Below are 26,288 nucleotides of genomic sequence, written 5' to 3' on the forward strand. Positions count from 1 at the left end.
ACTACCCGCTTTCCCTGCCTCCCAAGGTCAAGTTCCTTTAACTCAGCTGTAAGCGACTCGGACTACGAGGCGTATATTGACTGCTTTGCTACTCCAACTAATCTGCAATTCCCAAAGCATAAGCTAAACAGCACCAACTTACCGCCTGCCATATCACAGCGACAGACCACCACCAGCAGAGAAAAGAAAAACACGCACAGATTACAAAATACAAGATACAAAAATGCCGGTCCAACCCCCCAACGACGACGCCTACCCGTCAACCAAGCCCAACCCGATGCGCAACCTGTCCGAGTACGCCGTGGCCGACACGCCGGGCACCTGCACCCCGGGTCCCCAGCGGGCCGACTATTTCCGGCACGACTCGCTGCACTGCGAGACGGCGCCTGCTCCTCTCGCCGCTCCCGCTACCACCTTCGGCCCGGACACCACCCAGACTTCTTCAAAAGAGGGAGGAAAAGAAGGTGGTGTGCCCTCGGCGCTGGGGCACGGTGTGGTGGGCGGGTCCGGGCCGACGAATGAGAGGGAGAGGAAGGAGACGAGGTATGTGGATGTTGATGTTGAGGGAGGAGATCAGACGAGGAGGGGGGCGATGGAAGAGCAGAATGATGGTGTCGATGCCGACGGGAAGACGGCGGTTTATTCGGAGGGGCAGGTGGCGGATGCCGTGGAACGGTCGAGGAGGAGGGGGATAATAAGGGGGGCAGTAGTGAGGGTCAAATTGGTGGTGGGAGTCCGTCGTCATCCGGGTTGCATGGGCGCGTCAGGGGGGAGATTACGCTGGACGCAAGCGAGGCTGATTTGGAGAGGTGAGTCCCTTTTTTGCCCCCCCCCCCCTTTTTTTTTTTTTTTTTTTTTTTTGGGTATGGTTAGAGTTTCTTTTGTTATGTGGACTGCTGACGAGTGGAATGCAGGAAGAAGCAGCAGCAGGCCGCGGCCAGGAAGCAGGTCATGGATGCGCGGAAGAGGGGGGAGGATGTGGATGGACGCGGGACGAGCATGACCTCGAGGAGATACCCCAGCGCTAACATTGAGGATGCCTAAGAGATTGATGATCGGGTTCATTTCAGCATTGCGTTGTCATTTGGTTTGCATCGTTACGGCATTAGAGGGATCTATTACGATCATAAGGAGGATATATACCGATGTTGTCGTGTCTCAGGGGTTGTAAACATCATCTCCATCCGAACCCCCTGATTTCCTACAACCAAGGATTCGGGATACTCTGTTCCAAGACTGTGCCGTTGCCAAACACCGTCCCGTTCCTCAAGATCTCAGTGCGACCAGGATGGAGGGCCGGCGGAGGATTGTCGAGGACCGTCCCATTGGCAAAGATGATGCCATTCCACGGCGTCTCCCGGCGCCCCTCGGCCGAGATGTCGCCCCTCCTGAGCAGCGGAGAGCGCTGCGTGTTGACACCGCAGTTCTCGCTCGCCATGTACATGTTCATGCCCACCGCCAAGGTATACAACTCCGCGCTGAGCTGGTCCCACGCGAACTGATCCTGCTGCTGCACGCCGATGTAGTCGACCAGGATCACGTTGGGCCAGTGCTCCGGGTCGATGGCGTTGACGCCGGCCCAGTACAGCGACGGGTTCGTCGGTTGAATGGCAAAGGCCTGCAGCGAGTAGGCCGTCGAGGCGACCGCGTCGGGCGTCACCAGCCACTGCGCGATCATGAGGCTGCCGTAGTCGGACGCCCCGCCGCGCGTGCCCGCCCGCCAGTTGCTGACCTGGTCCGGCGCCATCTCCTCGGCCTTCATCTTGTTGGACCAGTGGTCCTGGATGTTCATGCGGCTGATGCTGTAGATGCCGTCGGCGGGGGACTCGGTCGGCACGCCGCCCTGGAGATGGCCGTTGAGCAGCGGGATGACGCAGCCCCTGCCTCCGTTCTGGTCCATGAAGTAGGACGCCTTCTGGTTCTGGAAGCCCGTGCTGGTGTCCAGGTTCGGGCAGCGGTTGTTGAGGCCGCGGAGCTTCGCGAAGAAGTCGTTCACAATGGCCGAGTTCCACAGGATCGGTCCGCGGTCCGGGAACTCGTACCTTCCCACGAGATAGCGCAGCGGAAGGAAGATGATCTCGCCCGGGTTCTCGCCCGTGAACTGGTTAATCTCGCTGATGACCTCATCCAGGGACTCGCCCGTGTTGCCAATGGCGATGGTGCCCATCTCGTCGTTGACGTGCATGACCCAGAAGCCGTTGTTCTGTGCCGCGTTGTCGTTGGCATGGACGGAGCCGATGCGGAGGTCGAACCAGCGGGACCCGGCGCGGAGCTGGTTGTAGATGTTGATGCCCTGCGTCTGCGTGTTGGGGGCGCTGCCGATGCTGTCGATCATGTCGCTGATCTTGCTCATGCCTGCGTCGTGCGTGCCGGGCATGATGAGGTGCCGGACTCTGCGGCTGCCGATCACGTCGTACATGTTCCGCATCCAGTTGCCGGCGCCGTGCCGCAGAGACGCCTGGAAGCCGAACTTGCTGCTGCCCGTGATGACGAGAGACACCGATGCCTCCCCGCCCGGGAACACGTACTCGCGCTGGCCGAGGCCCATGCCGCTGAGGTCCAACACGACTCGGCGCGGGTTGGACCCCGGGACGTAGGACTTCACCCGCAGGGCGAACTTCTTGTCCGTGCCGTCGATGCGGTAGTACGCCTCGCCGGCGTCGTCCCCTGTGGACCACGTCCCTCGGTACTTGACCGCGTTCTGCCGGGCACGGCCTTGTGGCACGTCGCCGAAGTCGAACGTGTCCATCTGGTACGAATGGGTGCCGTCCAGCCTGAAGCGGTGCGGGGTGAGGTTCACCACGGTAACATAGAACTTCGTCTTGAACGGCCCTACCAAGGGGTTCAGGTTGTCGAATGGCTGGTGGCTGCCCGCGGGCATGGTCTCGGTGCTGTACGTGCGGTCTTGGGGGCTGCACACACCGGCGCCTTGCCCGCTCACCAGGAGCCAGGCCGAGCTGGCCAAGAGGGCCAGCAGCTGGAAGGCTCTCATGATTGTCCAACGCTTGCCCGGTGACGCCGACTGTGCGGTGGGATTGTGCGCCGAAGTCGACTTCGTTGAGCACGTAGCCGGATCCCAGGAGTGCGGGAGGCCCCATCGATGGGGCGGAGGCCAGATATAAGTAATAACTTCATCCAGGTGCCATCGCCCCATGTGCCATCGTCCCAGGTGCCATGGTCCCATGTGGCGTTTGTAGGCGCCCGCGCCTGACTCCAACCCATCGTGAGGAGGTGGAAATACCGTGGCCGCGTTTTCAGCAAGCCAAAGTTCCATTCAGGAAGCTGGCTTCGATGCCGGCCAATCGCCGCCCTTCCCGCTCCCAAGCCGCTCTGCCCCTGACTTGCGAGCCCCGCCGCTGAAGTCTTGAATGGTTCCCCTGAGGGGGCCAGGAGCACTTCCTGTGTGGTATTGCTGGGTGAATCCGGGGTCACCAGGCATCCTCTCGCAGTGTCGCGGGGGGGCACCAACGGCAACGTGCCATGTCCACACGGGGCGACGGCCGAGACAACTTTTGGGAGTTCCCCGCACCGGTCCCCTCAACTTTCACCTGCCATTAAGGTGCGGTAGCGTCGCAATGCTGGTGCAGGAATCGGGCCGCACAAATCGGTGCTTTCATGCGTGAACCGCAAACCGCTGCGTGCCCCGCAGCTCGCGGTTGCACCTCTTGGCTCGGCCATTCTCCCAGCGGCTGGCCTTTTCCCGAGTTCTGATCCCCAACCCAGCGCCGGTCCCCGTTTAGGAAAGCCTCCGGTTGCTGTACAATCTATCGAATCCGACCTTCAACAGTTAGGAAATACTGCGCAGCGTACTACTAGGCCGCGGCCCGCGGGATATCAATGCTTGACACACGCGCGTCGTTGATTCGGCATTTCTCCCAACCCCAGCCGTAATTGTGGTATATTTCCTGACCATGGCCAAGGACGGTTTTACCGTTTACACAACAATAACAACCAGGAAGGGCTGAATACATGAGACTGAGGTGATAACAGACGCACCATGTAACAGAGAAGCATATCACTTGCACATCCCGACGAGTACTGACGCAGTGGAAACAATGGAGCTCAGCTGCAATACAGCACCAAGTGACCAGATGGACCGAGACACCACCTCCCAAGTAGTACCGTTTTCAGAATCAACTGACTTTTAGAACAGATACGGCACCTGACTTGAATACTAGGAAGGGTATTGATGTCTCAAATGGAAACTCACATTGGCATTTTGGGCGGCGGAAGGAATGAAAACGAACCGGAACTAGAGCATAAGATTCTATACAGAATGAAGTTTTGGAATGACAGTGGAGTTCAATGGCATCTGACCAGAGGAATTGCTCGCATATGATTATATTAAGCGTGGTAGTCAAGCCGCTAATATTTACAATAAGTCCATAGACGGGTTAAACCGAACATGGCTTCAGTGAAGACAGATAAATGATCACGCAGGAATAGCAAAGAGAAGGACAGTGAGAATCACTTGGAATCATCCGCTTACCAGACCACTAGTACTGCAGTAAGTGAAAACAATACATATGCCTCCGAAGCCAATTCCCTGACCCCTGAGCAGCAACATTTTTGCTTAGACTTTAGTCTGAGGAGAGCATGCACGCCTAGCTAGGGAGGGACACCATTGAGCCAGCGATCTTACACATTGACGATGAACAAATTCTTATGTATAGCAAGACTTATGTGAACCAGGTAAAAGAACTACAGATCAATATCATGGGAGGTTAATATATTAGTACTTGAATCCGACGAAAATCTCTGGTCAGCGTTCCTGAGATGAAGCGGATCTTTCATAGACCTGCGTAGAACTTGTCAATATATTGGGGAGAATCTAATCTGACAAGCAGAATGTTAGGCACTCTATTTGGCATCTTCTCAATCCTAGAAATCCCGTGTCCAATGAGCGTGGAGGCCGTTGCGCAGTCGGCGGGTGATGCGTGGTCTGACCGTGGCGTCATCAGGCCACCGGGGACCGCATCACCGGAAGGGCACGACAGCTCGTCTCTCACAGGACATAAATACCTTACACAATCTGCCCTACATCCAAATGTAGAATTGCCTGTATTCTAAGAAATCTCGTTGATTTTATCACTTGATCATACTTTTGGTATCCTTCTCTCCGGCCGTTATGACTGACTTAGCCACACTCCCACCACCATCCGATTTCCTGGCTGCGTGTCCCAAGTTCCGCATATTGGTGCTCGGAAACCCCGAGTCAACCAAGCAGGAACTTTTCGCCAAGATATTTGGAGTTGACCTTGAGAAAGTCCGTATTTTCCCCGGCACGGGGTTCGTCGTTGTACTGACATTCATGGCAGAAACTCGTGGACGACGCCTTCAGCGCAGACCACCAGATCGGCCAAGAACTCGACCTCCATGGCCAAAACGCCCGTTTAGCCATCCATGCATGCCTTAATTTTGGCACCGCAGACAAGGCCAACTACGACCGCGTCCATGCCTTCCTCGCCTCGCGGTCGGCACCCACCATCAAACCAGAGGACCGCATTCACTGCGTATGGTATTACGTGGCGAGCGAGGAGAACCGATCCGTAGGGGAGCTGGAAACCCGCTTCTTCACCGGCGATCTCCACGCGGCGGCACCCTACATGCCCGTTGTCCTCGTCTTCACCAAATACGATGAGTATGTGAGCCAGGTGAAGCTCGAGTGGTCCCGGAATGCCGATGAACACGGGCTGTCCAAGGTGGCCGTGTCCCACATCCTGCGGGACCTGTCGTCCAAGAAGTTTGAGAAAGAGATCGGCAAGAAATGGGACGACGTCCTGAACGGGAGAATACCGCGCGTGTGCGTCTCGAGCGGCGAGGACGAGGACAGTGCGCGCAGCTCCGAAGAGCTCGCCGAGGCCACATTGGCCTGCCTCCGGGACAAGAACGTCAAGCTTGCCTTCGCGGCAGCACAGCGGAACTCTGCCTTGATATCCACCCGCTGTGAGTTGACCGTTGACCCCCCATAAAACATACCTGGTTGACATAGATTGACTCACCCGCTTCCTAGTCGCGGCCGAGGCAGCGGCAGAGGAGTACTTCGAAGTCGACACCGGCCACGCCCGCAAGCGGCACGGCATCGACATGCGCGAGATCCTCCCCAACTTCGTCGCCAAAGCCGTCCAGCTCTTCAACATGCGCGACCCCAGCGACACCTTAAGCACCATCATCTCGGAAGGCTTCCTGGCCCGCATCCTCGACGCAACCTTTGACCCGACCCAGAAGGGCCTCCTCGCCGAGTGTCTCCGTCGCAGCGGTACCGAGTCCGGGAGCATCCTGCTCAACCTGACGCCCCACGAGCGCGCCGTGCTGCTGGCGCAGGCGCTGGCGGGCGTCCTGCTGCTCCTGCACCGTCTGGCCGATGCGCAGTGGACTCATGATCATCGTCGTCATCACCACCATCCTCTAACGCGCGCGGGGGTAGAAAGACAGCTGGAGGAGATCGGTCGGGGCAGTAGGGAGAAAGGGGAGGTGCTGCACACGGTGGAAGAGAGCACCATCTTCACGACGTGCACACTGCGGCAGGGCGTGGCGGACTTACTGGTCCAAGCGGTCATGAGGGCGGATGCTGCGTTGAGGAGTGGGATGAGGGGCCATGAGCGCGGGGGCTCGAGGGAGATCATTGTCGAGGACGATTCGGAATTGCAGGATATCTTCTGGCGTTCTGTCCATGATCACAAGCGCCCGGATGATGTGGTGCTGCCCTGTGGGTTGACTGTTCTACCGCTGACTTGATGATATCTAGAATCCTTTCAGAACTTTCACAGATCGTTGGATAACATGAGGAATGATACCTAGATGATACATACTAAGCTGCAACCCCTTACTTAACACATAATTGCAGCGCCGGGAATGCATATTGCATATCCTGTGGAGGACTACACTTGTTTTGTCCGGGAGAGAGGAAGGGCAAAAGGAGAAGCGTGACAGCCAACCGTGGTTGACAACAATCGTGGAACCAGGTCACGCTACAAAGGAGAATAAAAACACGCAAAAAAAAGGGAGGAAGTTGAAATGGAAAAAGCGCAAAAAGATCTCTCCCGCCGGGAATTGAACCCGGGTCTCGAGCGATGTCGGGCCGGTGACAAGCTCACATACTGACCACTATACTACGGAAGAATTGCTGGTGTGGGCACCAGCCGTAGCGAGGAGCTGTTGCGGAGACCTCCCGGGCTTAGCTCTATAAGGGATTCAGTCCCACGTAACACATGCAAACATCAACATTTGTTCTTCCTAACGGGTATTGAAATCTTGGGAGAGCAGATTTCTGATGAAAGATTGCATAGCCCTGGACGTTTACCAGTTATCTTGCCAAGGTCAATCCCAATGCCACTCATCTCCCATCCACTAGTATATGCGCCCGTTGGAGCATGATGTCATCCGGAATATGCCCCTGAGATCCGCCCTCCAAACTCGGCTCGAAAGTAAACAAAAGCCTCGATCGATACCCGCACGAACTCAGGAGTACCCTTTCCTTCCTTACTTGGTACAGCAAGGAGAGGCATCTAGATATATATCGTTCTAAGCCCACGCTCCAACAAGGCTCATACACAAGGCCCCTAGCAACACCAGGAAGCAAGCCGCCACCCTCTTCCTGCCCCGCAGGACGCGCCAGCTGTGGTCGCTCAGGAAGTCCTCGGCAAGCAGCTCGATCAGGGCGGCAAACACCAGCAGCCCGGACGACACGGCATTCATGGTGCCGACCAGGATGAGGCCGAACTCCGAGTCCGGGCTGTAGAGGGTGTGCGTCGCCAGGCCGATGGCTTGGCCTATTGGCGTTCTTTGAGAGGGACATTCAAGGTTAGTTTAGTTGTGGACTACTGAGGAGTTGGGGGGATAAAGATAACCTACGTGCATCCGTACGCGAGAACCATCAGCCAGGGCTGGAGGGTCTTTTTGGGCCAGGAGATGGAGGCGATGCGCGCGCCCAGGGCAAGTCCTTCGAAGGTTTCTGCTGCTTGGGTTAGCATCTTCATACAATAGTACATATCAAGAGAGGGGAGAAAGAGTAAGGGAAGGTGAAAAGCGGAGGGGGGGAAGAGAACTGACGGTGAAAGGCAATGGCGATCAGCAGGACAACAAAGTCGCTCCCGATGGATACGCTCAGGGCCATGCCGATAAAGACGCTGTGGAACAGAATCCCCACTTCCAGTAGCATGCATTGCAGAATACTCTTCTTGTGGACCTGTTCCGGAGTGAGCGCCCCCCCTCCTCCCTGAGACTCCACGTCCCGGACTTCCTTGGAGCGCGTAGGTTGTTGGTGGTTCTTAGTAGGAGGGTCAGCGGCTCCCGCATCCCGCAGCAGCGAGGCCGGATCGACGCCGGCAGGGCGGATAGTAGTCGGGGAACGTGTGATGGCTGCGACAACAGCTGCGTGGCTGCAGTGTCCGCCTCCCATCGCAGCTGGGAGGGCGGCTTGCGTGCCTGCCCCTGTCCCTGGCCCCTCAGCGAGGCAGGACTCGCCCCCTGTCGGCGCAACGCGGGGTATGAAGTTGCGCGCGGGACTAAAGACCATCTCGATGACGCTGACGAAAAAGATGCCAACGAGTGCAATGGCGCCCGGCATGGCCGGGTAGTCGGTGGTCCAGAAGCTCGAGAGGCAGGAGTTGCCGAGCGAGATGAAGGCGGTCGGGAGGAGGTGCACGAACGCGGTGGCGAGCAGGACGCCGGTGCCGAAATGGCGGACGCCGAAGAAGAAGGGTTCAGGGATGCGGAGGATGGGGAACTTGGCGGCGAGCATAGGGGTCCCGCAGGCCAGACTGGAGACGGCTAGGATGATGAGCAACGCACCGACGTGAAGGGGCGTGTTGTAATCTGCTGCGCCGGCTACACTGCCAGCGCAGGTATCCTGACGCGTGGCGAGGCGCCGTAGGGGAGTTTCGACTGCGAAGGAGTTTAGCAACTGCCGGAAGAAGGTGACAGCTTCGCTGGCTGTGGTCCAGGGCACTCGAAAAGAGACTACTAACCTTTGTTGGTCACGTTCCGCGCCGCCGGCTTGATAGCGCCAGCAAACAGGGCCGGGAGTGAGCTACCGGCAGCATTGATCAACGTCGAGACCACGATGACCGACGTGATCCAGCCAACCCAACCCTCAGGGGGTCGGATTCGGCGACGGGAGAGACAGGCTTGGCCTTCACCACCAAGCACCGTCTTGGGAGCAATGAGCGGACCTGCAAGGGTAACGGAGTGTCAGTACTAGTGGTTTTCTGAGTGCATAAGGTACCTAGTGAGAGCAGCACTAACGGGAGACACCGCTCATTGCAGGGGGAAGGGCGGCGAAGGAGTCATTGTCCGAGGCGCAAACCCTCACATCATTGCTATGTTTCTCGTCGTTGAGGAGGTCCAGCTCGTTACCAGTACCGGAGCATCCATGGCGGTGTTCACGGGCGTTGGCAATGCCATTGAGGTCTTGCCGAGTGGTCAGATCCGCGGCTAGAAACGGCGGGTTCTGGTTCCACGTTGGATGCTCGAGATCGTCCTCCGTTCTCGACGGCCGGTTCATGGCGGGCAGCTGCGAGAGTGTCTTGCCCAAATTGGCCCCTTTTCGCCGTCTCTAGATGAACTTGCTGCTTGTCTAAACTGTCTGTGGGCTTTATACGTAAGATGGCATCCAAGTGTCTTTTTATGTTCCAGGAATTTGCATCGAACGTGACCGAACACGGTCAGTTTACCGATTTACTTTGAGTGGGTCCCAGCAGTGACGTTCTGAAACCGGCTGGAACCCGCGTCCCAGGGCAGCATCCGACGGCTTGCAGCGCTTTGATCGGCAATACCCCTGCTGTTCGGAAACTTACGGAGCTTCTGTAAGGTACGGCTTCCGTCTTGGGAAGACTCAGATAACAACATTTGGGTGACCACAGAGGTTCCGATTTGACCAGGCTTCAAAGATTGAACTTGAAGACTTCAAACTTCAAAGAGCTCTCAGCTTAGCTCTGCTGGTACTTAAGCCGGCTTATACACTACACGTGTAATATTTCGGGTTATTGCCCAAGGCAGTTATTCCACCTACACTGCGTATCCGTACAGTACCACCCGACTACATACATACAGCCCAAATCTTCGGGGCCGTTCTGTGTCACAGACCTCTTGTGCTTCTCCCCGAGGACCGAAGGCGCCCGGGACTTGGATTAGGTTTGTTCTCTGCTTCCAACATGTGTTCTTGGCGATATCCGCAGCCCTCCCTTGGCTCTCTGCTTCACATCGACGAATACTCGTTATCGTGCCAGGAACTGAGGTCATTGGCGGGGCTGTATTGGGTCGGAACAACTAATACGGATATACGCCGTGACGGACAGACACCCGAGCACCACCGCCACTTACATCTTCGAACTCTGCTGCGGCGCACTTGGCAAAGCGGAATGCTCCCTTGCTGGAAACAGCTCGGATGTTAACCGGGCAGGATAGAACTCGTTCGGGTCACCACTCGAGAGTCCAACGCCACGGGAATACCTATCATTGGACTGGACGGCATATCATCATCACTAACAGATTGCCCACTTTGCTAACACAGATAGATACTCAAAACCTAATGACGATGAAATGCTAGACAATACCTTGATCTTTACCTTTTCTATCGTAGAGGCGAAAACAATCTGTTAAACACTTCCCTCAGACTAATGAGACAACTCCTTTATTAGCATACTGCCCAATCCAGCTCCACGTCTCTCATGACCTTCGCCAGGGCGCTCTTGAGCTCCGTCTGAAGCGCCCGGTCTCCGACCCACACACCATTCTCCAGCCAGATCGACTGCAACATGCAGAGCCGCCGATGGATTTGGCAGACCGCCTCCTCGACGGTGCAGCAGCCATTGACGAAAAGCCCCTTGATGAAGACGTGGTCTAGCACCCGCAGCACGAAGGCGGTGGCGTGCGCGTCCTGGCCCCAGGCTTGCTGAGCCTCGGCCGTGTGCTGCGGGGTCCGGGTCCAGAGCCAACCGACCGGGCGATGGGCCATGGTCAATCAGACCCTGGCCCTGATTTGTGCAAGCTCGGGGTCGAGGGTGTTCGGGTGGCTGTTGTTGTTGTTGTTGTTGTTGTTTTTGTTGTTGTTGAGAAAGCCGGTCACGTAGTCGTGGAAACAGGAGACGGTGAAGTGTGTGACCTCGAGGGAATCGATCTCGAGGTGTTTGGCGAGGAAGACGACAGCAGAATACATCGTTGGTTGCCCTGCAGCCGGTTAGGCTTACCTACCTGTTGGTTTTGTTCTGGTGGAAAAGGCCTGGAGGGGTTGACGGCGCGGAACACTAAGTTACAGCTTCTGGAGATCAAAGCAGCTGAAGGTGCCTTATACTGAAGGACGCTCGAGATGAGGGTTGGGAAACTTTTTATCTACATGTACGGGCAAGAAGTGGGAAGAAGAATAATGGCGTTGTTCACAAAAGCTCATGGGTGTTTGCCCCTTGTGTGTCTGGGATGGGCATGGAGCAGAAACGCCTCTAACAAAGCAAAAAGACGAACAAAGGACCACGGAAGAATGACAAAGCATTAGACGTTCCCATTTACATACAATACAATGACTTGTCACATCCAGATCCTATACCTATGTCAACTCCCAAATTTCCACATCATTGCCTGCATCTCAGATCATGAACCCTGTCCCTGTCCATTCCACACCCCAACCTCAAACTTCATACAATCGTCCTGCGCACCCCTCTGCGCCACGGGCATGGCAACCGGCTGGTGATTCCTCGCCGCCACCATGGTGCACACACGATACGCACCCTCCGGCAACCCGCCCGTGACTTCGGCTCTGAGCCCGCCCTTGCCGTCCCCGGCATCGTCCACGCCTTTGAAGAAAGCGAATCTCGCAGGGTCAGGCGTGACGAGATCATGTTGGTGGCGGCGGGGATGCGGCCCATGGGGATGCCGTTGCATGAGCCGTTTGCGGTTTGGCGGCCGTTGGTCAGCGTGCGGCCGGCGCAGAAGTTGATGAAGTTTGATGCGTCGCTTTATGAATCAACTTGTGTGTGAATGGCTCGGCTCAGACGCAGTAGGGGTTAAGTAGTTACGGTAGTACCAACGTGGATAATTCACTCAGGCCTGGCCTGATTCCCTTCCTCCAGGCCCGTGTACAGACTTGCGTTTTATAGCGCATTGGGGGCTAGACACGAGTGTGTCCGTTTCGCGCCGATTGCGAGGGCGCAAGCATGGCCGAGAAAATAGAGAAGCACGGTTGCCATCACTGATGGGGAGTACATTGTGGGAGTTGATTACCCTTCGTTGAGAGTTCATCTGCAGAACATAAGAAAGGGGCAACAATGTGTAGACTGTCCAGTCTACAGATGTTTATAAGCAGGCACTTCCACCCCAAACCATACTCATAGGCACCGGGTCTGGATCGTTCCTCGTGTTACCCAGCTCAACCGCCCCCCAAGACTGCAATACCCAGAGTCTCCAAATTGGAAGAGCCCGGCTAAATCCAGCAACCTGGGCACCACCAACCAGGCTGCGCTGCCAAGATGGAGTGGCCTGAGAGTTATTGTTCTCTAAGCAAAGGAAGGTCCCGTCTTCCTGTGATCTGCATCTGCCACTCACGGCTGGTGTTTGTGTTCCTAATGTGACAACCCGGGGTGGGGGGAGTTACCCACCACACCTGCCCACGTGGATGAACTAAGCTAGACGCAACTGTGCTAGGTTTTAGATAGACAAAGAGGCCGTTATTCTGGATGTTTGGTAGCCTTACTTCCACTCAAAGTCTCAGCCTTCTACTTGCTATAGGACTAGCATTGCCCCTTCTTGAGGTTCGAGCCGGCACATCGCGCCTAGTACGGCCGTCTGAGTCCATTTACGCTGGGCCTCCCGCGCCACAGGATGCTGAAGCCATCAACAAGGAAGAGCTGTCAGGAAGAATTGCCATCTGTACCACTTAAAAACCCATCGAGGTCGGGAGCCGTCCCAGGCAACTACGGAGGATGTACGAAACACAGGCTAGGACCAAGCATAATGGCCAAGGTAAATTTATACTACGCATTCAACAGGGAGACCAGACAAGCCATAGGCAGCTAGCGTAAAAGGTCGCTCCGAGTGCTCAACGTGGGCGGCGTAGCCATAATCCGGCGACACTCCGAAGTAACCGCCCGTAGTGCTGTCACAGAAGGTGTGAAGGCTTTGGTAGCTCCGAGGCATACCTTGGCAATCTCACGGTCGTGCCCTGTCTTTGAGTGGCCACGGGGTACAGCGATGGGCTCGTCTGATTCGGCAGAGGCACGAAGATCTTGGAAATGGGAGTTTTCCGGCCGGAATGTCTATCCCATCGACGACGCCTATGCGTGGCGCTGGAGATGGGAAGAAATGACCTTCCTCACCTCAAGACCGTAGTTTACGTTCCGCCTGAAATAGTGGAGGAGAAGACGAGATACAACCGCCGTTCCGAGGAAGAGCAACGACGATTCCTTCACAGGATTATAGACCAAGCTATATAGTGGCGGAAGAAGCGCGGCAACTGGACGGTGGAGTTGGGGATAATACGCCGGGCTACCTATTGGGATGGCACTACTAGTCCCCGTCACTCGAGCCACAGGATCTCGGGCCTCTCGCCACTATAGAAGCTGCTCCCCTCCGCCTCGCTAACATGGAGCTTACCCCATCCGAGTGCGAGGATATGGGCACGGTTGACTTCCCAGAATCGGAGAGACAAAAGAGATTCTGGAAAAGCATACCGGACGACTTGACGCCTAGAGGACTTTTCCCTGCCAACTTCTACTTCTAGTTCTAGAACGGAAGCCACCGGCCCCGCGGCCCCATGCACACACCTCCAACAACGGAGGTTTCTTTGGTCGTTATGAATGAACCGCAGCCGGGCACAAACCTGTTCGGTGGTCTAATTCTCTCGGAAGAGGCTATGAAGCAGGCTATGACGGCGGCAGCTAAGCCTCGACACGACCCCCGCTATCCATCAGCGCGCCCGATTGCAACATCTAGGCTCCGGTGCCACCTCGCCGTAGTGAGCAGACCGTGGGCAACTAAGAGGCGGCCGAAGCGGCGCCTTCGCGAGAAGCGCCTACTGTAAGAGACCGACGAGCAGGTTACAAAGGAGTGGTTAATGCGGGCGCACATTGCGCTTGGCGTATTCTCCACGACGTAATATTGGATTGATACTGTGCTCTGTGGCCCTCCTTAGCCTATGGGTGAAATCTGGGACCATCGAGCCGATACCCACTTCGAAATACTATACTAACTGGAAATACAATACAAGCCCGACTATTAGGTTGTGTATAGGAAGTTGACACATCCTTTACTAGTTGTTAGCGGAACTGTTGATTGTGGTCATACATGTAACTTCCGCTAACCCTTCTCTCCCTTGCCATGATCACCATGGGTTGATTTTGGTTCATGACGGAAAGCTTTTCAAAGCACGATGCAAGGACGACATCCAGGTACGTCGACTCTATCCGAGATGCGGACTCCAGCATCGGACTTTCATCACTTACTGACCGTGCAGAAAGAGTATTCTAAATGTTGGCAGGTAAGTGAAGGGACAAGCCGTCTGTTGTTTAGGTACGTAAGTCAGATACGCAGGTTTGTTTACCTGCTCATAATCACTGCTACATAAATAGGTACCTTAAGCATCAAGGAAAACGATGAGATGTTGGAGCCTTGGAAGGGAAGAAACAAGGGCACACTAAAACAAGCTCAACATCTATGGGATGGAATGGTGATGCATCTGTTGGTGCTGTATGTGTAACGAATGGGAAGCTGGACGGTCAACCACAGGTGGCTGGCTGGACCTAGATATAGGCGGGAGGGAACCTTAGGTACTAGTATTAACTCTGACAAGAGCCCACCACTTCACTAATAACCCAAACTTCCCCTTCCAAACCAAATAGTTACGTCTTGACCAGAACCAAGCTCTCCTCAAAACATCATCATAGAACAACCCAAACCTGCCAAAGACCAGACCAAGACTAGACCAGGACCAGCCTCTCACACCCACTGGTACACACTAATCCGATCCGAGCCACCACACACAGCCGTGGCGTCGCCCGAGCAGGGCATGGCGCACTCGGTCTCGGCCGCGGCGGTGCTGTTGGCGTCCAGCGCGTTGCCGCAGTAGCACTCGGCGCCGTACTCGAGGCCGAACCACACGAAGCCCGAGTTGAGGCAGTAGTCGGCGCAGCCGCCGACGGTCATGTCGGTCTCGGAGAAGCCGCTCGCGCCGGGCAGCGCCCGCACGCCGGCCACCTCGGTCCAGCAGCCCATGTACTGCGGCGGGCCGGCGACCTCCGGGTGCGGGTAGGGCGTGACCGCGGGCGGCTCCGCCGACGCGCCGTACAGCGAGAGCCGGTTCGGCCCGCCACAGGTCGTGGTCGCGTCGCCGGCGCAGGCCATGGTGCAGTCGGTTGAGAAGGCTGGGAAGGAGCCCTGTGCTAGTGTGTCGCCGCAGTAGCTTTTTTTTATTTTTTTTTCATCTAGGTTAGCTGAACCGCCATGATGAATGAATAAGAGGGGAAGAGGGAAGGCCAGAGAGAAACAGAGACATACCATTCGCCAGAGTATTCAAGGCCCCAGAGCGTGAAGCTCAGCCCCGTGCAGTAGGCTTCGCAGTCGGGGATGGTCATGGTGGTGTAGTTTACCAGCGTGGCGCCGGTCAGGGCCCGGGCGGGTACCTCGGTGTAGCAGCCGTAGAAGGTCTGCGCGAGGGCGGCGGGGGCCATGGCCGCGACGAGGGCGAGAAGAGAAGACCGCATTCTTTCCAGGCTGTTCTTGTGATGGGAAGTGGAAGTGTCTTCTTTTGTGTCTTAGTGGGTTCCTAGGAGTGAGTGAGTGAGTTTTGATGATGAGAGAGTAAGGCAGGATGACAACATAGGGAGAGAGGGAGAGATGAGGGACCTTTATACTCTGGGAGGACTCACTTTCTCACGCAAATCAGCCCAACGCGCTATACTCTTAGACTGTCTTGTGTGACTAGACATCATGATGTCTGTGTGATACCACCGTCGTAGTGCCCGGTCTGGCTGTATGTCTGTCTCTGTGCCCCCCGATTGCCACCCACGCTGCTATCCCGAGCCTGCGGTGCACATCCACTCCACCCAGTGTCCAATATTCGCCTCCCTCCGCGCCGAAGAGCCGCAACATATCAGGGTCCCTCAGCTGAGTCGGACATTGGACGGGCGGCATCCTTAGGTAGGTAGGTTGCATATGCGGGCTTTAGATATCACATGCAGCCATCAGGGTCTGGGCCGTGCCTAGCGTGGCGGGAACGGAATCCGGAGGTGGTATGTAGAACCTGGTACGTGGGTGTTGACAGCTTCCGGGGTGCCGTGACTTCCGTTCTCTAAACTACTCGTACCTAGGTACCAGCTACGTAGATAGGCAGGTCAGCTTTCTGTCTGTCGAGAGGCAGCCTTGCCCTCCATGCCAAGGCAGTCCGAAGGATTTAACTAGTCGTCAGCCACATCCCCATGATATTTCCCGTTGCAGAAGCCAAGAGATTCGGCGCCTGTGTATTGCATGCAGCTCTGCATCTCCAAAAGCAACGGGACAGGCCAGATGGCTGGCAAGCTCGCCCATTAACTATTGGCTACTGCCGGTGGACGTAGATGCAGGACTCGACTTGTGTTGTACTGTGTTGTACATACATACCAGATATACACGTATTTGTTGGAAGGTACATATATACATACACTGTGTGTTGCAGAGTGCAGAACGCAGCCGCAGGTGGAATGGATGGCTTGATCAGGGGCAATCTGCACGTTGTCGGACAACATACTGAACTGGGGTGGTCACCCCGCTTGATTTTACTCGCCGATTTTATGTGTTCCTGCATCTGGCCCAACACCCGAGAGGTCGGCTGCTACAAGGCGTTCCAATAGAATAAGCCATGACGCGACTGTAATTTCCACGTGGATGTTTGTACGGAGTGCCACAAAGTTAGCTTTCTTGTACCTAAAGAATGATATTGGTCGATACTACCAGGTGAAGGGCTTGAACAATGAAGGGTTACGTTTGAAGAAGATGGATGGAACGACCATAACGATGCTCTAGACTCCAACTCGATGTTCGCCCTATCCTTCCTTGGATACCACCCAGCGTCGCATCCCGATCCGAGATGTCCAGACCGTTGTCACCGTTCTCGAAAGCCTACCTAACCTAGCTCGCCCATAATAAATCTGCAATGAAACGCTGACGGAGATGTCTGGCTTTGTCGACCACCTACTAGCGCAGTAGTTCCATTGAGGGTTGCAACTACATCGGTTTCCGGTTCCACGAGGGAGTGCAGCTGGAGCATCGGGGAACACCAAAGAACACATCCGTGCCGCGTTCGGTATGCCTTTCCGTTTCCACCTCAGAAAGTACTATCTCGAGATCTGATGCTCCACAGACACCGGCTCGCCTGGATGCTCGCTGTTAACCAGGGTATACGGGCTTCCTGTTTCGGCGGAGCCTGCGGATGCAGGTTCGATCTGAATCCTCTCGACCTGAGGGGAAGAATGTAACCTAAGCCCAATATTAACCGCTGCAGCGGGACGGGAGTATGCTATCCATCATTGCAGTTAGTAGTACTAGTAGGAAAAGCTCTCGCCAAGGGAAGACATGGCCGAACACGATCAGCTGAATGAACTGGACTCTATTGAGTCTACCTATTGCTACCCTGTCCTGCAACAATCCTCGAATCCGAAGAAGGTCTTCCATCCCAGGGTGATCCCATCGCAGCAATCACTCTGCATTGCATACAAACTAGAGCATGCACCAAGTCAATAGATGGAGAGAAAGTAATGAGTTTTCCCTTCCATTTCTAGCCAGCCTTGCGACCGGTCGGTGGTTGTATTAGTGACGGAAATAGAACTTGAATGCCTGCAGCCTTAGTATTACTAACGGCATCACTTCCACCACCACGCCATGGCTTGAGTCGTCTAATAGTCGAGTCCCAAAGAGCAGAGTCACCGCAGGCTGGAGTGTCATAGGGCAAATCATGCTGGGCGCAGCTTGGTCGGGCTTGCATGTGGGGAGGGGATCAAAGAGGTCTTCTCTGTATCTTCACATCTGATAGCATTTGCCAACACAAATGCCAGGAGAGGGAGGTGACGATCCCTGATTGTTGCTCTGCACTGTCGTTTAAATTCGACCCTGACTTGCTACTTCAGTGCTTTCCACGAAAATGTCGAGAACAATCAATGAATCACATTGCGTTCTATCCAACTGATTCCAAACGTGAAATGCCCCAGAGAATTCCCCGGTAGTACTGGCTACTGCTTGACCGCCTTGGCCACCTAGATACTCCTGAGTCCTAGTGCTCGCAGAACGAGTACGCAGTAGTGGTCCATTCGTGCTCGGCGTTCCTGGAAAACGCGCTGCGCTCCTCCATCAGCGCCAGCCTGTGCGCGCGGGCCTCGTCGGCGGTCATCAGCCCGTCCGGCACGACGTTCTCGCGGCGGATCATCTGCATGAGCTCGACGGGCAGACGGTTGGAGGACGACACCTTGCTGACCAGTTCCTCGGTCGGCTTGACCACCCGGTCGGCGCCCTTCTCGAGCAGCAGCTGGAACAGCTCGGGCGGCATCTCGCCCGCCGTCGCCTTGGACTCGGTGCCGAAGACGGCCTCGGCCCACCAGTCGAACTGCTGCGGCGGCACGTTGGCCGTGGACGTGATGCGCGTGTGCGGGTCGACAAGCCACAGCGCGATGAAGCGCCGGTGGCCGGGCTTGGTGCGGTCCTGCAGGCTGAACGGGGAGACGCGGTGTTGGCTGGATGGAAAATCCGGGTGTGTTAGTGGAATCTAGCTCCGTGGAACGTGGATTGGCAGGGGAAGGGCACACGCTTACAAGACGTTGGGAAAGGCGAGTAGTCGCCCCTCGCGAGTCTCGACGCTCCCGTAGATTTGGAGAGCCTCGCTGTCACTGCCGCCGACCCCAAGCTCCGTGCCCCAGATGCGTTCGTAGACGTGGTACATGTCCTGGCCGATACTCATCTGGAAATCCTCGAGATCGTCCACATCCGTAATCATGCGGAATGACAGGTGGCTCGGCGTTACGTTTTCTGAATCGAGGTAGTAGAGCGCAGTGGCGACAATGTGCTCGTTCATCTGGCCTTCGATGTGCCAGCCCCCGACCGGAAAGTTGGGTTTCTCGGGGGTGAGCTCGATCGAGGCCATCTTCACAATGACCTGCAGGCCGCTGTTCTTGAATCTCCCGCCGAGCGTTTGCCGCACCTGGTAGGTGACCGGTTCGTAGTCGCGCGTCCGAGGAAGGATGGGATCTCTGATCTCCTTCCATTTGAAGTACGCGATAAGCCGCGCCTTCTCTGCCTGTCGCTCGGTCTCGTCCATGTTCTTTTCCCTGTTCCCCGAGTGCTCCAATCCCCACTCAACGTTGTACTCGTCGTATCGGACAGGACCTGCTGTCGCCTCGTGGGCCGCAAGCACGGCGGGATCGAACTGCTCCCACAGTTCATCATCCTCCTCACTGCGTTTTATGGATTAGGGGCCGGTTGTCTTGCAACTGAGCAGCTTGGGGACGTCGGCAACTCACTCCACGGCTATCTTGAGCTCGCACATCCGGTTCTGGAGCTCCCCGCGCTCGGTGACAGCCCTTCCGCTGAGGACGCGGTCCCAGGCCGGGACGGCTTTGTCAACGAGCTTTTCCACCAGCCTGTAGATTTCGGGATACTTGTTTGGGTGGAGGTTATTAATGTAGCTCGTAAAGCGCACCGTGCCATCCTCCTGGAAGGCCAAGTTGGCCGGGAGCCACTGGTACTTGGTAGACCAGTAACTCGCAAGGTAATCACGACCGTAACTGTCACTGTCATGTTCAGACGGCCCCCGCTCTTCGAACATTGGGACAACACTGCCCTTCCCCGACCACTTGTCGACCGCGTCCGTGACCCCGACGACCTCTTCGGGTATGAACCTGGTCTTGCCTAGTGGTGCATGGTCAGAACATACATGAGTACTAGCAATAAGCTTCAAAGGTCCACGGCGCCCCATACCATAGACGAACGGATACAGAGACGGGTGTACTAGGTCCTGGACCTTGTCGTCCGTCCAGGGGTGCCAGTCGGGTTCGGCTGCCTGATCGGCGCGCAGCCTCTTGAAGGCGGCCTTAAGACCCTGGCGAAGCTCGTTGCTCACAAGCGTGTCTGACTTGATGGCAGTTCTCTCGCCACGGTTGAGGGTGAAGACGAGGCCCGTCTCCTTGAAATAGGCTGCCTTGGCCCTCAGTTCGGCGATGCACTAATAAACGAGGTTCCACACAAAGTTAGTCTCATTAGGCATAGAGGTACCACTGTAGTAACAGAAAAGGCGCAATGGAATGAGTCGACGCACGTAGTCGAACGCGTCCTTGGTCATGAACCTGGTCCGCTTCGGCATGGGAATGTATTGCATGCTCTTGTGGCCCAAGATCTCCTGGTACACGCCCTCTTCGTTTTGGGACACGGCCTCCTCCCGCCACTTGGCGACGATGGCGTCGTCAAACACCTTTTCGTGCCAGTTCGGCTTGTCCGTCAGGCGGTCCATCAGAATCATCATGGCCACCTCGCGGACCTGAAGAGGCTCTGACGCCGTACCCTCCAGGCCGGGTGTTGAACCCAGAGGGTAGAAGTCGATACCGGCCTCGCCTTCTTGTCTGAGGTATCGCAGCGGCAGGGCCACGCCGGGATACTGGCCCTGTGGCGTTGAGGGCGGCATGGCGGGTTTCGGTGGTGCAGGTGTGCGGATGGCTCACCTTGGTTGGAATCTACTGCAAAGTAATCTTTGGGTGCAAACTGCCTTTTTGTACTGTGCCTAAATTCGCGACATGCAGCGTCTCTGTTGCAGACTGGAGAACAACCACAGATTACTAGTACTAGTACCCACAGTAGCGACGCCGCTGCCTTGTGGATGCCTGCCCGCTGCCTGCCGTGCCTGCCGGAGAGCGGAGCGACGACGGGCTTGGCGAACCAAAGACTGCGCCAAGCATCACGACCAAGGGATCATCAGGGTTCCTGTCAGCCGCTCCGTCGCGTATAGGGATGGGAATTTCAAGGTCTGTCCTGATACGTGGAATATCACAAAAAGGCTGAAATTTCGAGCCAATCCTTGTTTTACAGATTTCACAAATCGACTGATGTTCATTCATTTCACAGCTGAAAATACGCTGACCGTTTCCGGAAGGCGGTGCCATAACGTATCTTATAAGCGAGATGAACATATAAGCGAATTGAACACTTGCCACCATACTATAACAGTCAACTACAATTACAATACAACAACATTATGAACCTACTATAATTACACCAGAAACGGCTGAATCAGATGCTTCTGCAACCTCCTGACAAGTGCGGGCATTATAACCAGGCTTGCCGCACACACCACAGCACCGAACCTTCGTACGAGCCCCCCTGCACTACCACCATCCGGCTGCATTTCTTATGCCACCTCCCCAACCACAGCCTTTTGGTCTAGTCGATCCTTTGCATCTTCTACTGCAAGTGATCCTCCAAGCTATACACGCGTTCTTTTGGCTCTTCGGCGCTTGCTTAGCGCCTCGTTGGCCTTGCGGAGCGAAGTATTCTCTGCCTAAAGGAGGGCCACCTAGTGCATTATAGCTATCGTACCCTTGGTAAGCTGGTCTATAGCAGCTAACATCGAAGTCGGGGAGCTATTTTGATGGTTGGCAATATGAGTCTTAATGAGCGTTGACTATAAGTTAGCTTCTCGGGGGTTATATAGTGTCTGGAAGACCTAAGATTATATAGTGTCTGGCTATAAGGTTGGGGGTATTAGTATACGAAGCTTAATATCTAGCTTTAAAAGTACCCTCTCTAGATTGTATAATATAAGGCCAGCCCTTATAAAACCGCCCTAGATATTCCTCTTAGTGATAGAGGCAAAGAAGGCTATACAAAAGATATAAAAGAACTCGAGCTTGCTTATATAGCTGATATATATATATCAAGTCCTCGATCTGGCGACTATATACCTGCTTTAACGGCCTAAAGCAGCCAATATCAAGTGGCTAGAGGAGGTAGGAGGAATATAGAGGTATATAGAGTGTGATAATGTTATTCTACTGGCAGTAGAGCTCGAACTCGGTTGAATAGTAGCTTTCGTGGCCATCGAGGATCAACAACCGGTATTTACCCTTTATCCGAGGCGCTATATAGTAGTCGAAGTACTTGATCTAATCAAGGCCTACTATATTAATAGTCTAGCCATTATCGGTAGTTGCAATGCGCCAGTCGGCTGGGAGGTTGTACTTGGTATACTAGTTGGCGAGATAGTATTGCGCCGCTAAGATAATAAATAGAGGGATAGCCTAGCCAAGGGTATTAACGCCTTAGATTATAGTCGCCTATTTATGGTTGCTAGGCTAGGCTAGCTTCGCCTTGCTACGGCTATCCGAGGTTGTAACTACTATGCCTAGGAAGATAATGCCTATTATAAACCTAGTCTTGTCGAAGTTATAGATATCATTATCTACGATACTATACTTGGCCTTAATATTCTATATAAGGGTAAACCATTTGCTAATGACCTTTGGATCCTCGTATTTAGTACTCTAGTAGTTGTATCTACGCGTATAATATATCCGGAGCTCTAGCTGGCGTTTAACGAAGTTATACGCCTAGAGTTTACCGACAGGGGGTATATTATATACGTATAGCAGTTGGTTGGCTATATCTTCTATACTATATAGACTCGGGGGAAAGGCTCGCTCAGATAGCTTAATTATATACTGAACAAGAGCCTTCTCTTCGGAATCGGTAAGCCGGCGCAAGTTAGGTATAGTATCGCGTCGTATAGGCTTGCCGTCATGTCGGTTTCGGATGGTATTGACTGTAACGTTATAGATCTTTGCTGCAGCGCAAAGACTAGGTTTTGGGTTCTTTTGAATAGCTTCAAGGGCTAAGATTACCCTAGACTCTCTTGAAGCCAAAGATATCGTTAGGTGTAGAGGATTTTGGTTGTGGTATGGAGAGAAGACGCGTCGCGGTCAAAGTGTTCAATTCGCTTATATGTTCATCTCGCTTATAAGATACGTTATCATCATTTGGGCCTGGCGCCCCTACTTTTTGTTCGATCAATCAAATTATCATACCATCAATCAAGCTATCTCCAAGTCATCGTCCTTTTCTCAAGCATGCCTTTTCTACCCCACAACCCACTTTGGAAAGGCCCGACGCTCCGGGCCGTCCCGCACTATGCAAGATTCAGCAAGCCTAAGGTGACCTTGAACTTCTTGGACTTGAACGTACACCATGCACGCATTACCCCGCTCACAAGAGCCAAACTAACCTTAACCTGTGCTCGTTCATCATTTCTAAACAAGTCACTGTTAGATCCCCAGCGCCGCATGCTCTTAGCATCCGCGGTTGGAGAGGATCCTCGTTCCAGAACCTTCATCGTATATTTACCCGCCCATCTTTCGGCCATCCTTAAAACCACAGTGCCAACCTCGTGAATGGGGAAGTTAGATTTATCAGACTATATTGCGAAACCTGCTGAGTCCGGCCTCCGTGCAAGCTCGCTGATATCGACTGCTTGGTCTTCGTTGGTCCAGTGAGAAAGCGCGGGCTTGGCGCGAGCGTATCATGCTTGTTATGAGTCCGTAAGGCGTGTCAACTTGGCCAACAGCTTCAAATCCGAATTTGGAATATAATCTGACTCCAGCTGGTGAGGCCAAGACATAACCATACCGGTCATGACGATCCATCTCTTCACAGACGTGCTGCATAAGGATAGAGCCGAGTCCTTGGCGTTGGTATTCCGGAGAAATGGGACATGATCGTTATTCCTGTGGCATATTGGCACACGAGTTAGCGGCGAAAATCATCAAAGTCGGGGCTAGTTGTAACGTACGGCATACATTGTGAAGATGCCCAACAGCCCTATGCCGCTCTTCCTTCAAGGCTGCTGACGATTTTAACCACCCAGATACATCTAACGCCTCGGGGAGCCAGTCTTCATGGTTTTTCTCGTTGCCGACCTTCGCCGCTTCTACGGCAGTTTTGTTCTTGTTTCAGTTAGCTTGTGCTTCCGGACATCGTTCCACAACCCATCCGGCCAAGCCGACAATGGTTCCGTCACCGTGGCGTATTTTTCGGAGCTGCGTTTGACCACCTATGATGGCATCCTTAATGCCTTCTACGTGCCATCGGACGATCTCATCCTTTTGTTGCTTTGAGAAGTCGGTGCCCTGATGAGGGAACATCAGACGGGAGAGTGGACCGCTTTCTAATGCTGGAGAGTCAACGACCCGCGCGAGGTAGTCCGCTTCAGCTATGAAGACCGATTCGACGTCGCCATGTAGTTGTCCAACGACAAGTGCGGAGAGGTGATCAGAGGGAGGCGCGACCATCGCAATAAGAAGTTTTTGTCAATGCGGGAGGAGGTGTTTGATCTGGGAGAAGGGTGGCACGTCGAGACGGCAGGCGGAATGGCTGCGTCTTGTACGGATCCGTGGCGCTGAAAACAAGGAAGGACGGAGTAAGGATGGTTGATTTTCCAAAGAGTAGGCGGGCTGGCCGAAGCCGTAGATTAACCCAGCCAAGGACTCCTCCAGCCAAATATGGCAATTACCACTGTATGTTCGCACCTGCATCTTATAGCGCGCCGCATACTTTTTGTTCGGTTCCACTGCGGTTGGGCACCCAATTTGAGACAATTAAATGAAATATTACGATTTTCTTTTTTTCAGCCATAATCGTGAAAATCTCGAAATTTTTCGAACACCCTGAAAATGAGTGAAGTGTTGGGGGGAGGGAGAGGCAGGGAAGTGCTCCAGTTGGCCAATCCGTCTAGTCCTCCATACAAATTCACATGTAACTAAGACATTAAATTTAGAATCTGCTCTAAAGCGCCGTTAACCTCCCTCTCGTGCTTTGAATAGGATTGACGATGTTAACGGTGTTGACGTCGGTGTTGTATGGTGTTGATGCCGATGTCATTGCGGCAGAAAAAGAGTTGTTGTATATTTATATAACCCTAACCTGTAACATATCTTATAAGCGAGATGAACATATAAGCGAATTGAACACTTTGACCGCGACGCGTCTTCTCTCCATACCACAACCAAAATCCTCTACACCTAACGATGTCTTTGGCTTCAAGAGAGTCTAGGGTAATCTTAGCCCTTGAAGCTATTCAAAAGAACCCAAAACCTAGTCTTTGCGCCGCAGCAAAGATCTATAACGTTATAGTCAATACCATCCGAAACCGATATGACGGCAAGCCTATACGACGCGATACTACACCCAACTCGCGCCGGCTTACCGATTCCGAAGAGAAGGCTCTTGTTCAGTATATAATTAAGCTATCTGAGCGAGCCTTTCCCCCGAGTCTATATAGTATAGAAGATATAGCCAACCAACTGCTATACGTATATAATATACCCCCTGTCGGTAAACTCTAGGCGTATAACTTCGTTAAACGCCAGCTAGAGCTCCGGATATATTATACGCGTAGATACAACTACTAGAGTACTAAATACGAGGATCCAAAGGTCATTAGCAAATGGTTTACCCTTATATAGAATATTAAGGCCAAGTATAGTATCGTAGATAATGATATCTATAACTTCGACAAGACTAGGTTTATAATAGGCATTATCTTCCTAGGCATAGTAGTTACAACCTCGGATAGCCGTAGCAAGGCGAAGCTAGCCTAGCCTAGCAACCATAAATAGGCGACTATAATCTAAGGCGTTAATACCCTTGGCTAGGCTATCCCTCTATTTATTATCTTAGCGGCGCAATACTATCTCGCCAACTAGTATACCAAGTACAACCTCCCAGCCGACTGGCGCATTGCAACTACCGATAATGGCTAGACTATTAATATAGTAGGCCTTGATTAGATCAAGTACTTCGACTACTATATAGCGCCTCGGATAAAGGGTAAATACCGGTTGTTGATCCTCGATGGCCACGAAAGCTACTATTCAACCGAGTTCGAGCTCTACTGCCAGTAGAATAACATTATCACACTCTATATACCTCTATATTCCTCCTACCTCCTCTAGCCACTTGATATTGGCTGCTTTAGGCCGTTAAAGCAGGTATATAGTCGCCAGATCGAGGACTTGATATATATATATATCAGCTATATAAGCAAGCTCGAGTTCTTTTATATCTTTTGTATAGCCTTCTTTGCCTCTATCACTAAGAGGAATATCTAGGGCGGTTTTATAAGGGCTGGCCTTATATTATACAATCTAGAGAGGGTACTTTTAAAGCTAGATATTAAGCTTCGTATACTAATACCCCCAACCTTATAGCCAGACACTATATAATCTTAGGTCTTCCAGACACTATATAACCCCCGAGAAGCTAACTTATAGTCAACGCTCATTAAGACTCATATTGCCAAC

General features: G+C 53.8%; 8 protein-coding genes and 1 non-coding gene across 9 annotated transcripts; 2 read left to right on the top strand and 7 right to left on the bottom strand.

Moving 5' to 3' along the window:
* Nucleotides 1–223: 223 nt before the first annotated feature.
* B0T15DRAFT_497400 (uncharacterized protein) lies at nucleotides 224–1,044 on the top strand (the record flags this gene model as incomplete). The annotated part of the gene is made up of 3 exons (XM_062867264.1): nucleotides 224–675; nucleotides 768–809; nucleotides 915–1,044. The coding sequence occupies 3 exons, from the start codon at nucleotides 224–226 to the stop codon at nucleotides 1,042–1,044; spliced, it is 624 nt and encodes a 207-aa protein (XP_062717465.1).
* A 157-nt stretch (nucleotides 1,045–1,201) lies between these two features.
* Nucleotides 1,202–2,992, bottom strand: B0T15DRAFT_404943 (PLC-like phosphodiesterase; the record flags this gene model as incomplete). Its single annotated transcript, XM_062865274.1, has 1 exon — nucleotides 1,202–2,992. The coding sequence occupies one exon, from the start codon at nucleotides 2,990–2,992 to the stop codon at nucleotides 1,202–1,204; it is 1,791 nt and encodes a 596-aa protein (XP_062717466.1).
* A 2,136-nt stretch (nucleotides 2,993–5,128) lies between these two features.
* B0T15DRAFT_405023 (uncharacterized protein) lies at nucleotides 5,129–6,738 on the top strand (the record flags this gene model as incomplete). Its single annotated transcript, XM_062865279.1, has 3 exons — nucleotides 5,129–5,266; nucleotides 5,319–5,946; nucleotides 6,014–6,738. The coding sequence occupies 3 exons, from the start codon at nucleotides 5,129–5,131 to the stop codon at nucleotides 6,736–6,738; spliced, it is 1,491 nt and encodes a 496-aa protein (XP_062717467.1).
* A 300-nt stretch (nucleotides 6,739–7,038) lies between these two features.
* B0T15DRAFT_t216 lies at nucleotides 7,039–7,122 on the bottom strand. The gene has a single exon. It is a non-coding gene; the product is annotated as a tRNA-Asp (tRNA).
* An 82-nt stretch (nucleotides 7,123–7,204) lies between these two features.
* On the bottom strand, nucleotides 7,205–9,688 carry B0T15DRAFT_321218 (ZIP zinc transporter-domain-containing protein). Its single transcript, XM_062864056.1, has 5 exons — nucleotides 9,247–9,688; nucleotides 8,970–9,173; nucleotides 8,053–8,886; nucleotides 7,855–7,954; nucleotides 7,205–7,783 (listed from the first exon to the last, which is right to left on the bottom strand). The coding sequence occupies exons 1-5, from the start codon at nucleotides 9,503–9,505 to the stop codon at nucleotides 7,525–7,527; spliced, it is 1,656 nt and encodes a 551-aa protein (XP_062717468.1). The 5' UTR covers nucleotides 9,506–9,688; the 3' UTR covers nucleotides 7,205–7,524.
* A 948-nt stretch (nucleotides 9,689–10,636) lies between these two features.
* B0T15DRAFT_497404 (uncharacterized protein) lies at nucleotides 10,637–11,158 on the bottom strand (the record flags this gene model as incomplete). Its single annotated transcript, XM_062867265.1, has 2 exons — nucleotides 10,637–10,912; nucleotides 10,970–11,158. 2 exons carry the CDS (start codon nucleotides 11,156–11,158, stop codon nucleotides 10,637–10,639), a joined length of 465 nt encoding a protein of 154 aa, XP_062717469.1.
* Nucleotides 11,159–11,515: 357 nt separating this feature from the next.
* On the bottom strand, nucleotides 11,516–12,367 carry B0T15DRAFT_544364 (uncharacterized protein). Its single transcript, XM_062870060.1, has one exon. It carries the CDS (start codon nucleotides 11,875–11,877, stop codon nucleotides 11,587–11,589), a length of 291 nt encoding a protein of 96 aa, XP_062717470.1. The 5' UTR covers nucleotides 11,878–12,367; the 3' UTR covers nucleotides 11,516–11,586.
* A 2,280-nt stretch (nucleotides 12,368–14,647) lies between these two features.
* B0T15DRAFT_544366 (WSC domain-containing protein) lies at nucleotides 14,648–15,837 on the bottom strand. Its single transcript, XM_062870061.1, has 2 exons — nucleotides 15,484–15,837; nucleotides 14,648–15,388 (listed from the first exon to the last, which is right to left on the bottom strand). Exons 1-2 carry the CDS (start codon nucleotides 15,687–15,689, stop codon nucleotides 14,926–14,928), a joined length of 669 nt encoding a protein of 222 aa, XP_062717471.1. The 5' UTR covers nucleotides 15,690–15,837; the 3' UTR covers nucleotides 14,648–14,925.
* Nucleotides 15,838–18,205: 2,368 nt separating this feature from the next.
* On the bottom strand, nucleotides 18,206–20,793 carry B0T15DRAFT_321335 (uncharacterized protein). The gene is made up of 5 exons (XM_062864057.1): nucleotides 20,264–20,793; nucleotides 19,927–20,170; nucleotides 19,470–19,857; nucleotides 18,765–19,403; nucleotides 18,206–18,686 (listed from the first exon to the last, which is right to left on the bottom strand). The coding sequence occupies exons 1-5, from the start codon at nucleotides 20,624–20,626 to the stop codon at nucleotides 18,230–18,232; spliced, it is 2,091 nt and encodes a 696-aa protein (XP_062717472.1). The 5' UTR covers nucleotides 20,627–20,793; the 3' UTR covers nucleotides 18,206–18,229.
* Nucleotides 20,794–26,288: the final 5,495 nt, after the last annotated feature.

This window comes from Chaetomium strumarium (genome assembly GCF_033439665.1).
Source record: "Chaetomium strumarium strain CBS 333.67 chromosome Unknown B0T15scaffold_8, whole genome shotgun sequence".
Taxonomy (NCBI): domain Eukaryota; kingdom Fungi; phylum Ascomycota; class Sordariomycetes; order Sordariales; family Chaetomiaceae; genus Chaetomium; species Chaetomium strumarium.

Bases quoted from the DNA above. Each gene is read 5' to 3' on its own strand.
- B0T15DRAFT_321335 (XM_062864057.1), bottom strand. From the start codon at position 20,626: ATGCCGCCCTCAACGCCACAGGGCCAGTATCCCGGCGTGGCCCTGCCG. The intron at 20,171-20,263 runs GTGCGTCGACTC...CTCGTTTATTAG, and splicing joins CCAAGGACGCGTTCGACTAC to TGCATCGCCGAACTGAGGGC. The intron at 18,687-18,764 runs GTAAGCGTGTGC...TTTTCCATCCAG, and splicing joins CTCGCCTTTCCCAACGTCTT to CCAACACCGCGTCTCCCCGT.
- B0T15DRAFT_544366 (XM_062870061.1), bottom strand. From the start codon at position 15,689: ATGCGGTCTTCTCTTCTCGCCCTCGTCGCGGCCATGGCCCCCGCCGCC. The intron at 15,389-15,483 runs GTATGTCTCTGT...AATAAAAAAAAG, and splicing joins CTTGAATACTCTGGCGAATG to CTACTGCGGCGACACACTAG.
- B0T15DRAFT_321218 (XM_062864056.1), bottom strand. From the start codon at position 9,505: ATGAACCGGCCGTCGAGAACGGAGGACGATCTCGAGCATCCAACGTGG. The intron at 9,174-9,246 runs GTTAGTGCTGCT...TTACCCTTGCAG, and splicing joins TGCAATGAGCGGTGTCTCCC to GTCCGCTCATTGCTCCCAAG. The intron at 7,784-7,854 runs GTAGGTTATCTT...TCCCTCTCAAAG, and splicing joins GTTCTCGCGTACGGATGCAC to AACGCCAATAGGCCAAGCCA.
- B0T15DRAFT_544364 (XM_062870060.1), bottom strand. From the start codon at position 11,877: ATGCAACGGCATCCCCATGGGCCGCATCCCCGCCGCCACCAACATGAT.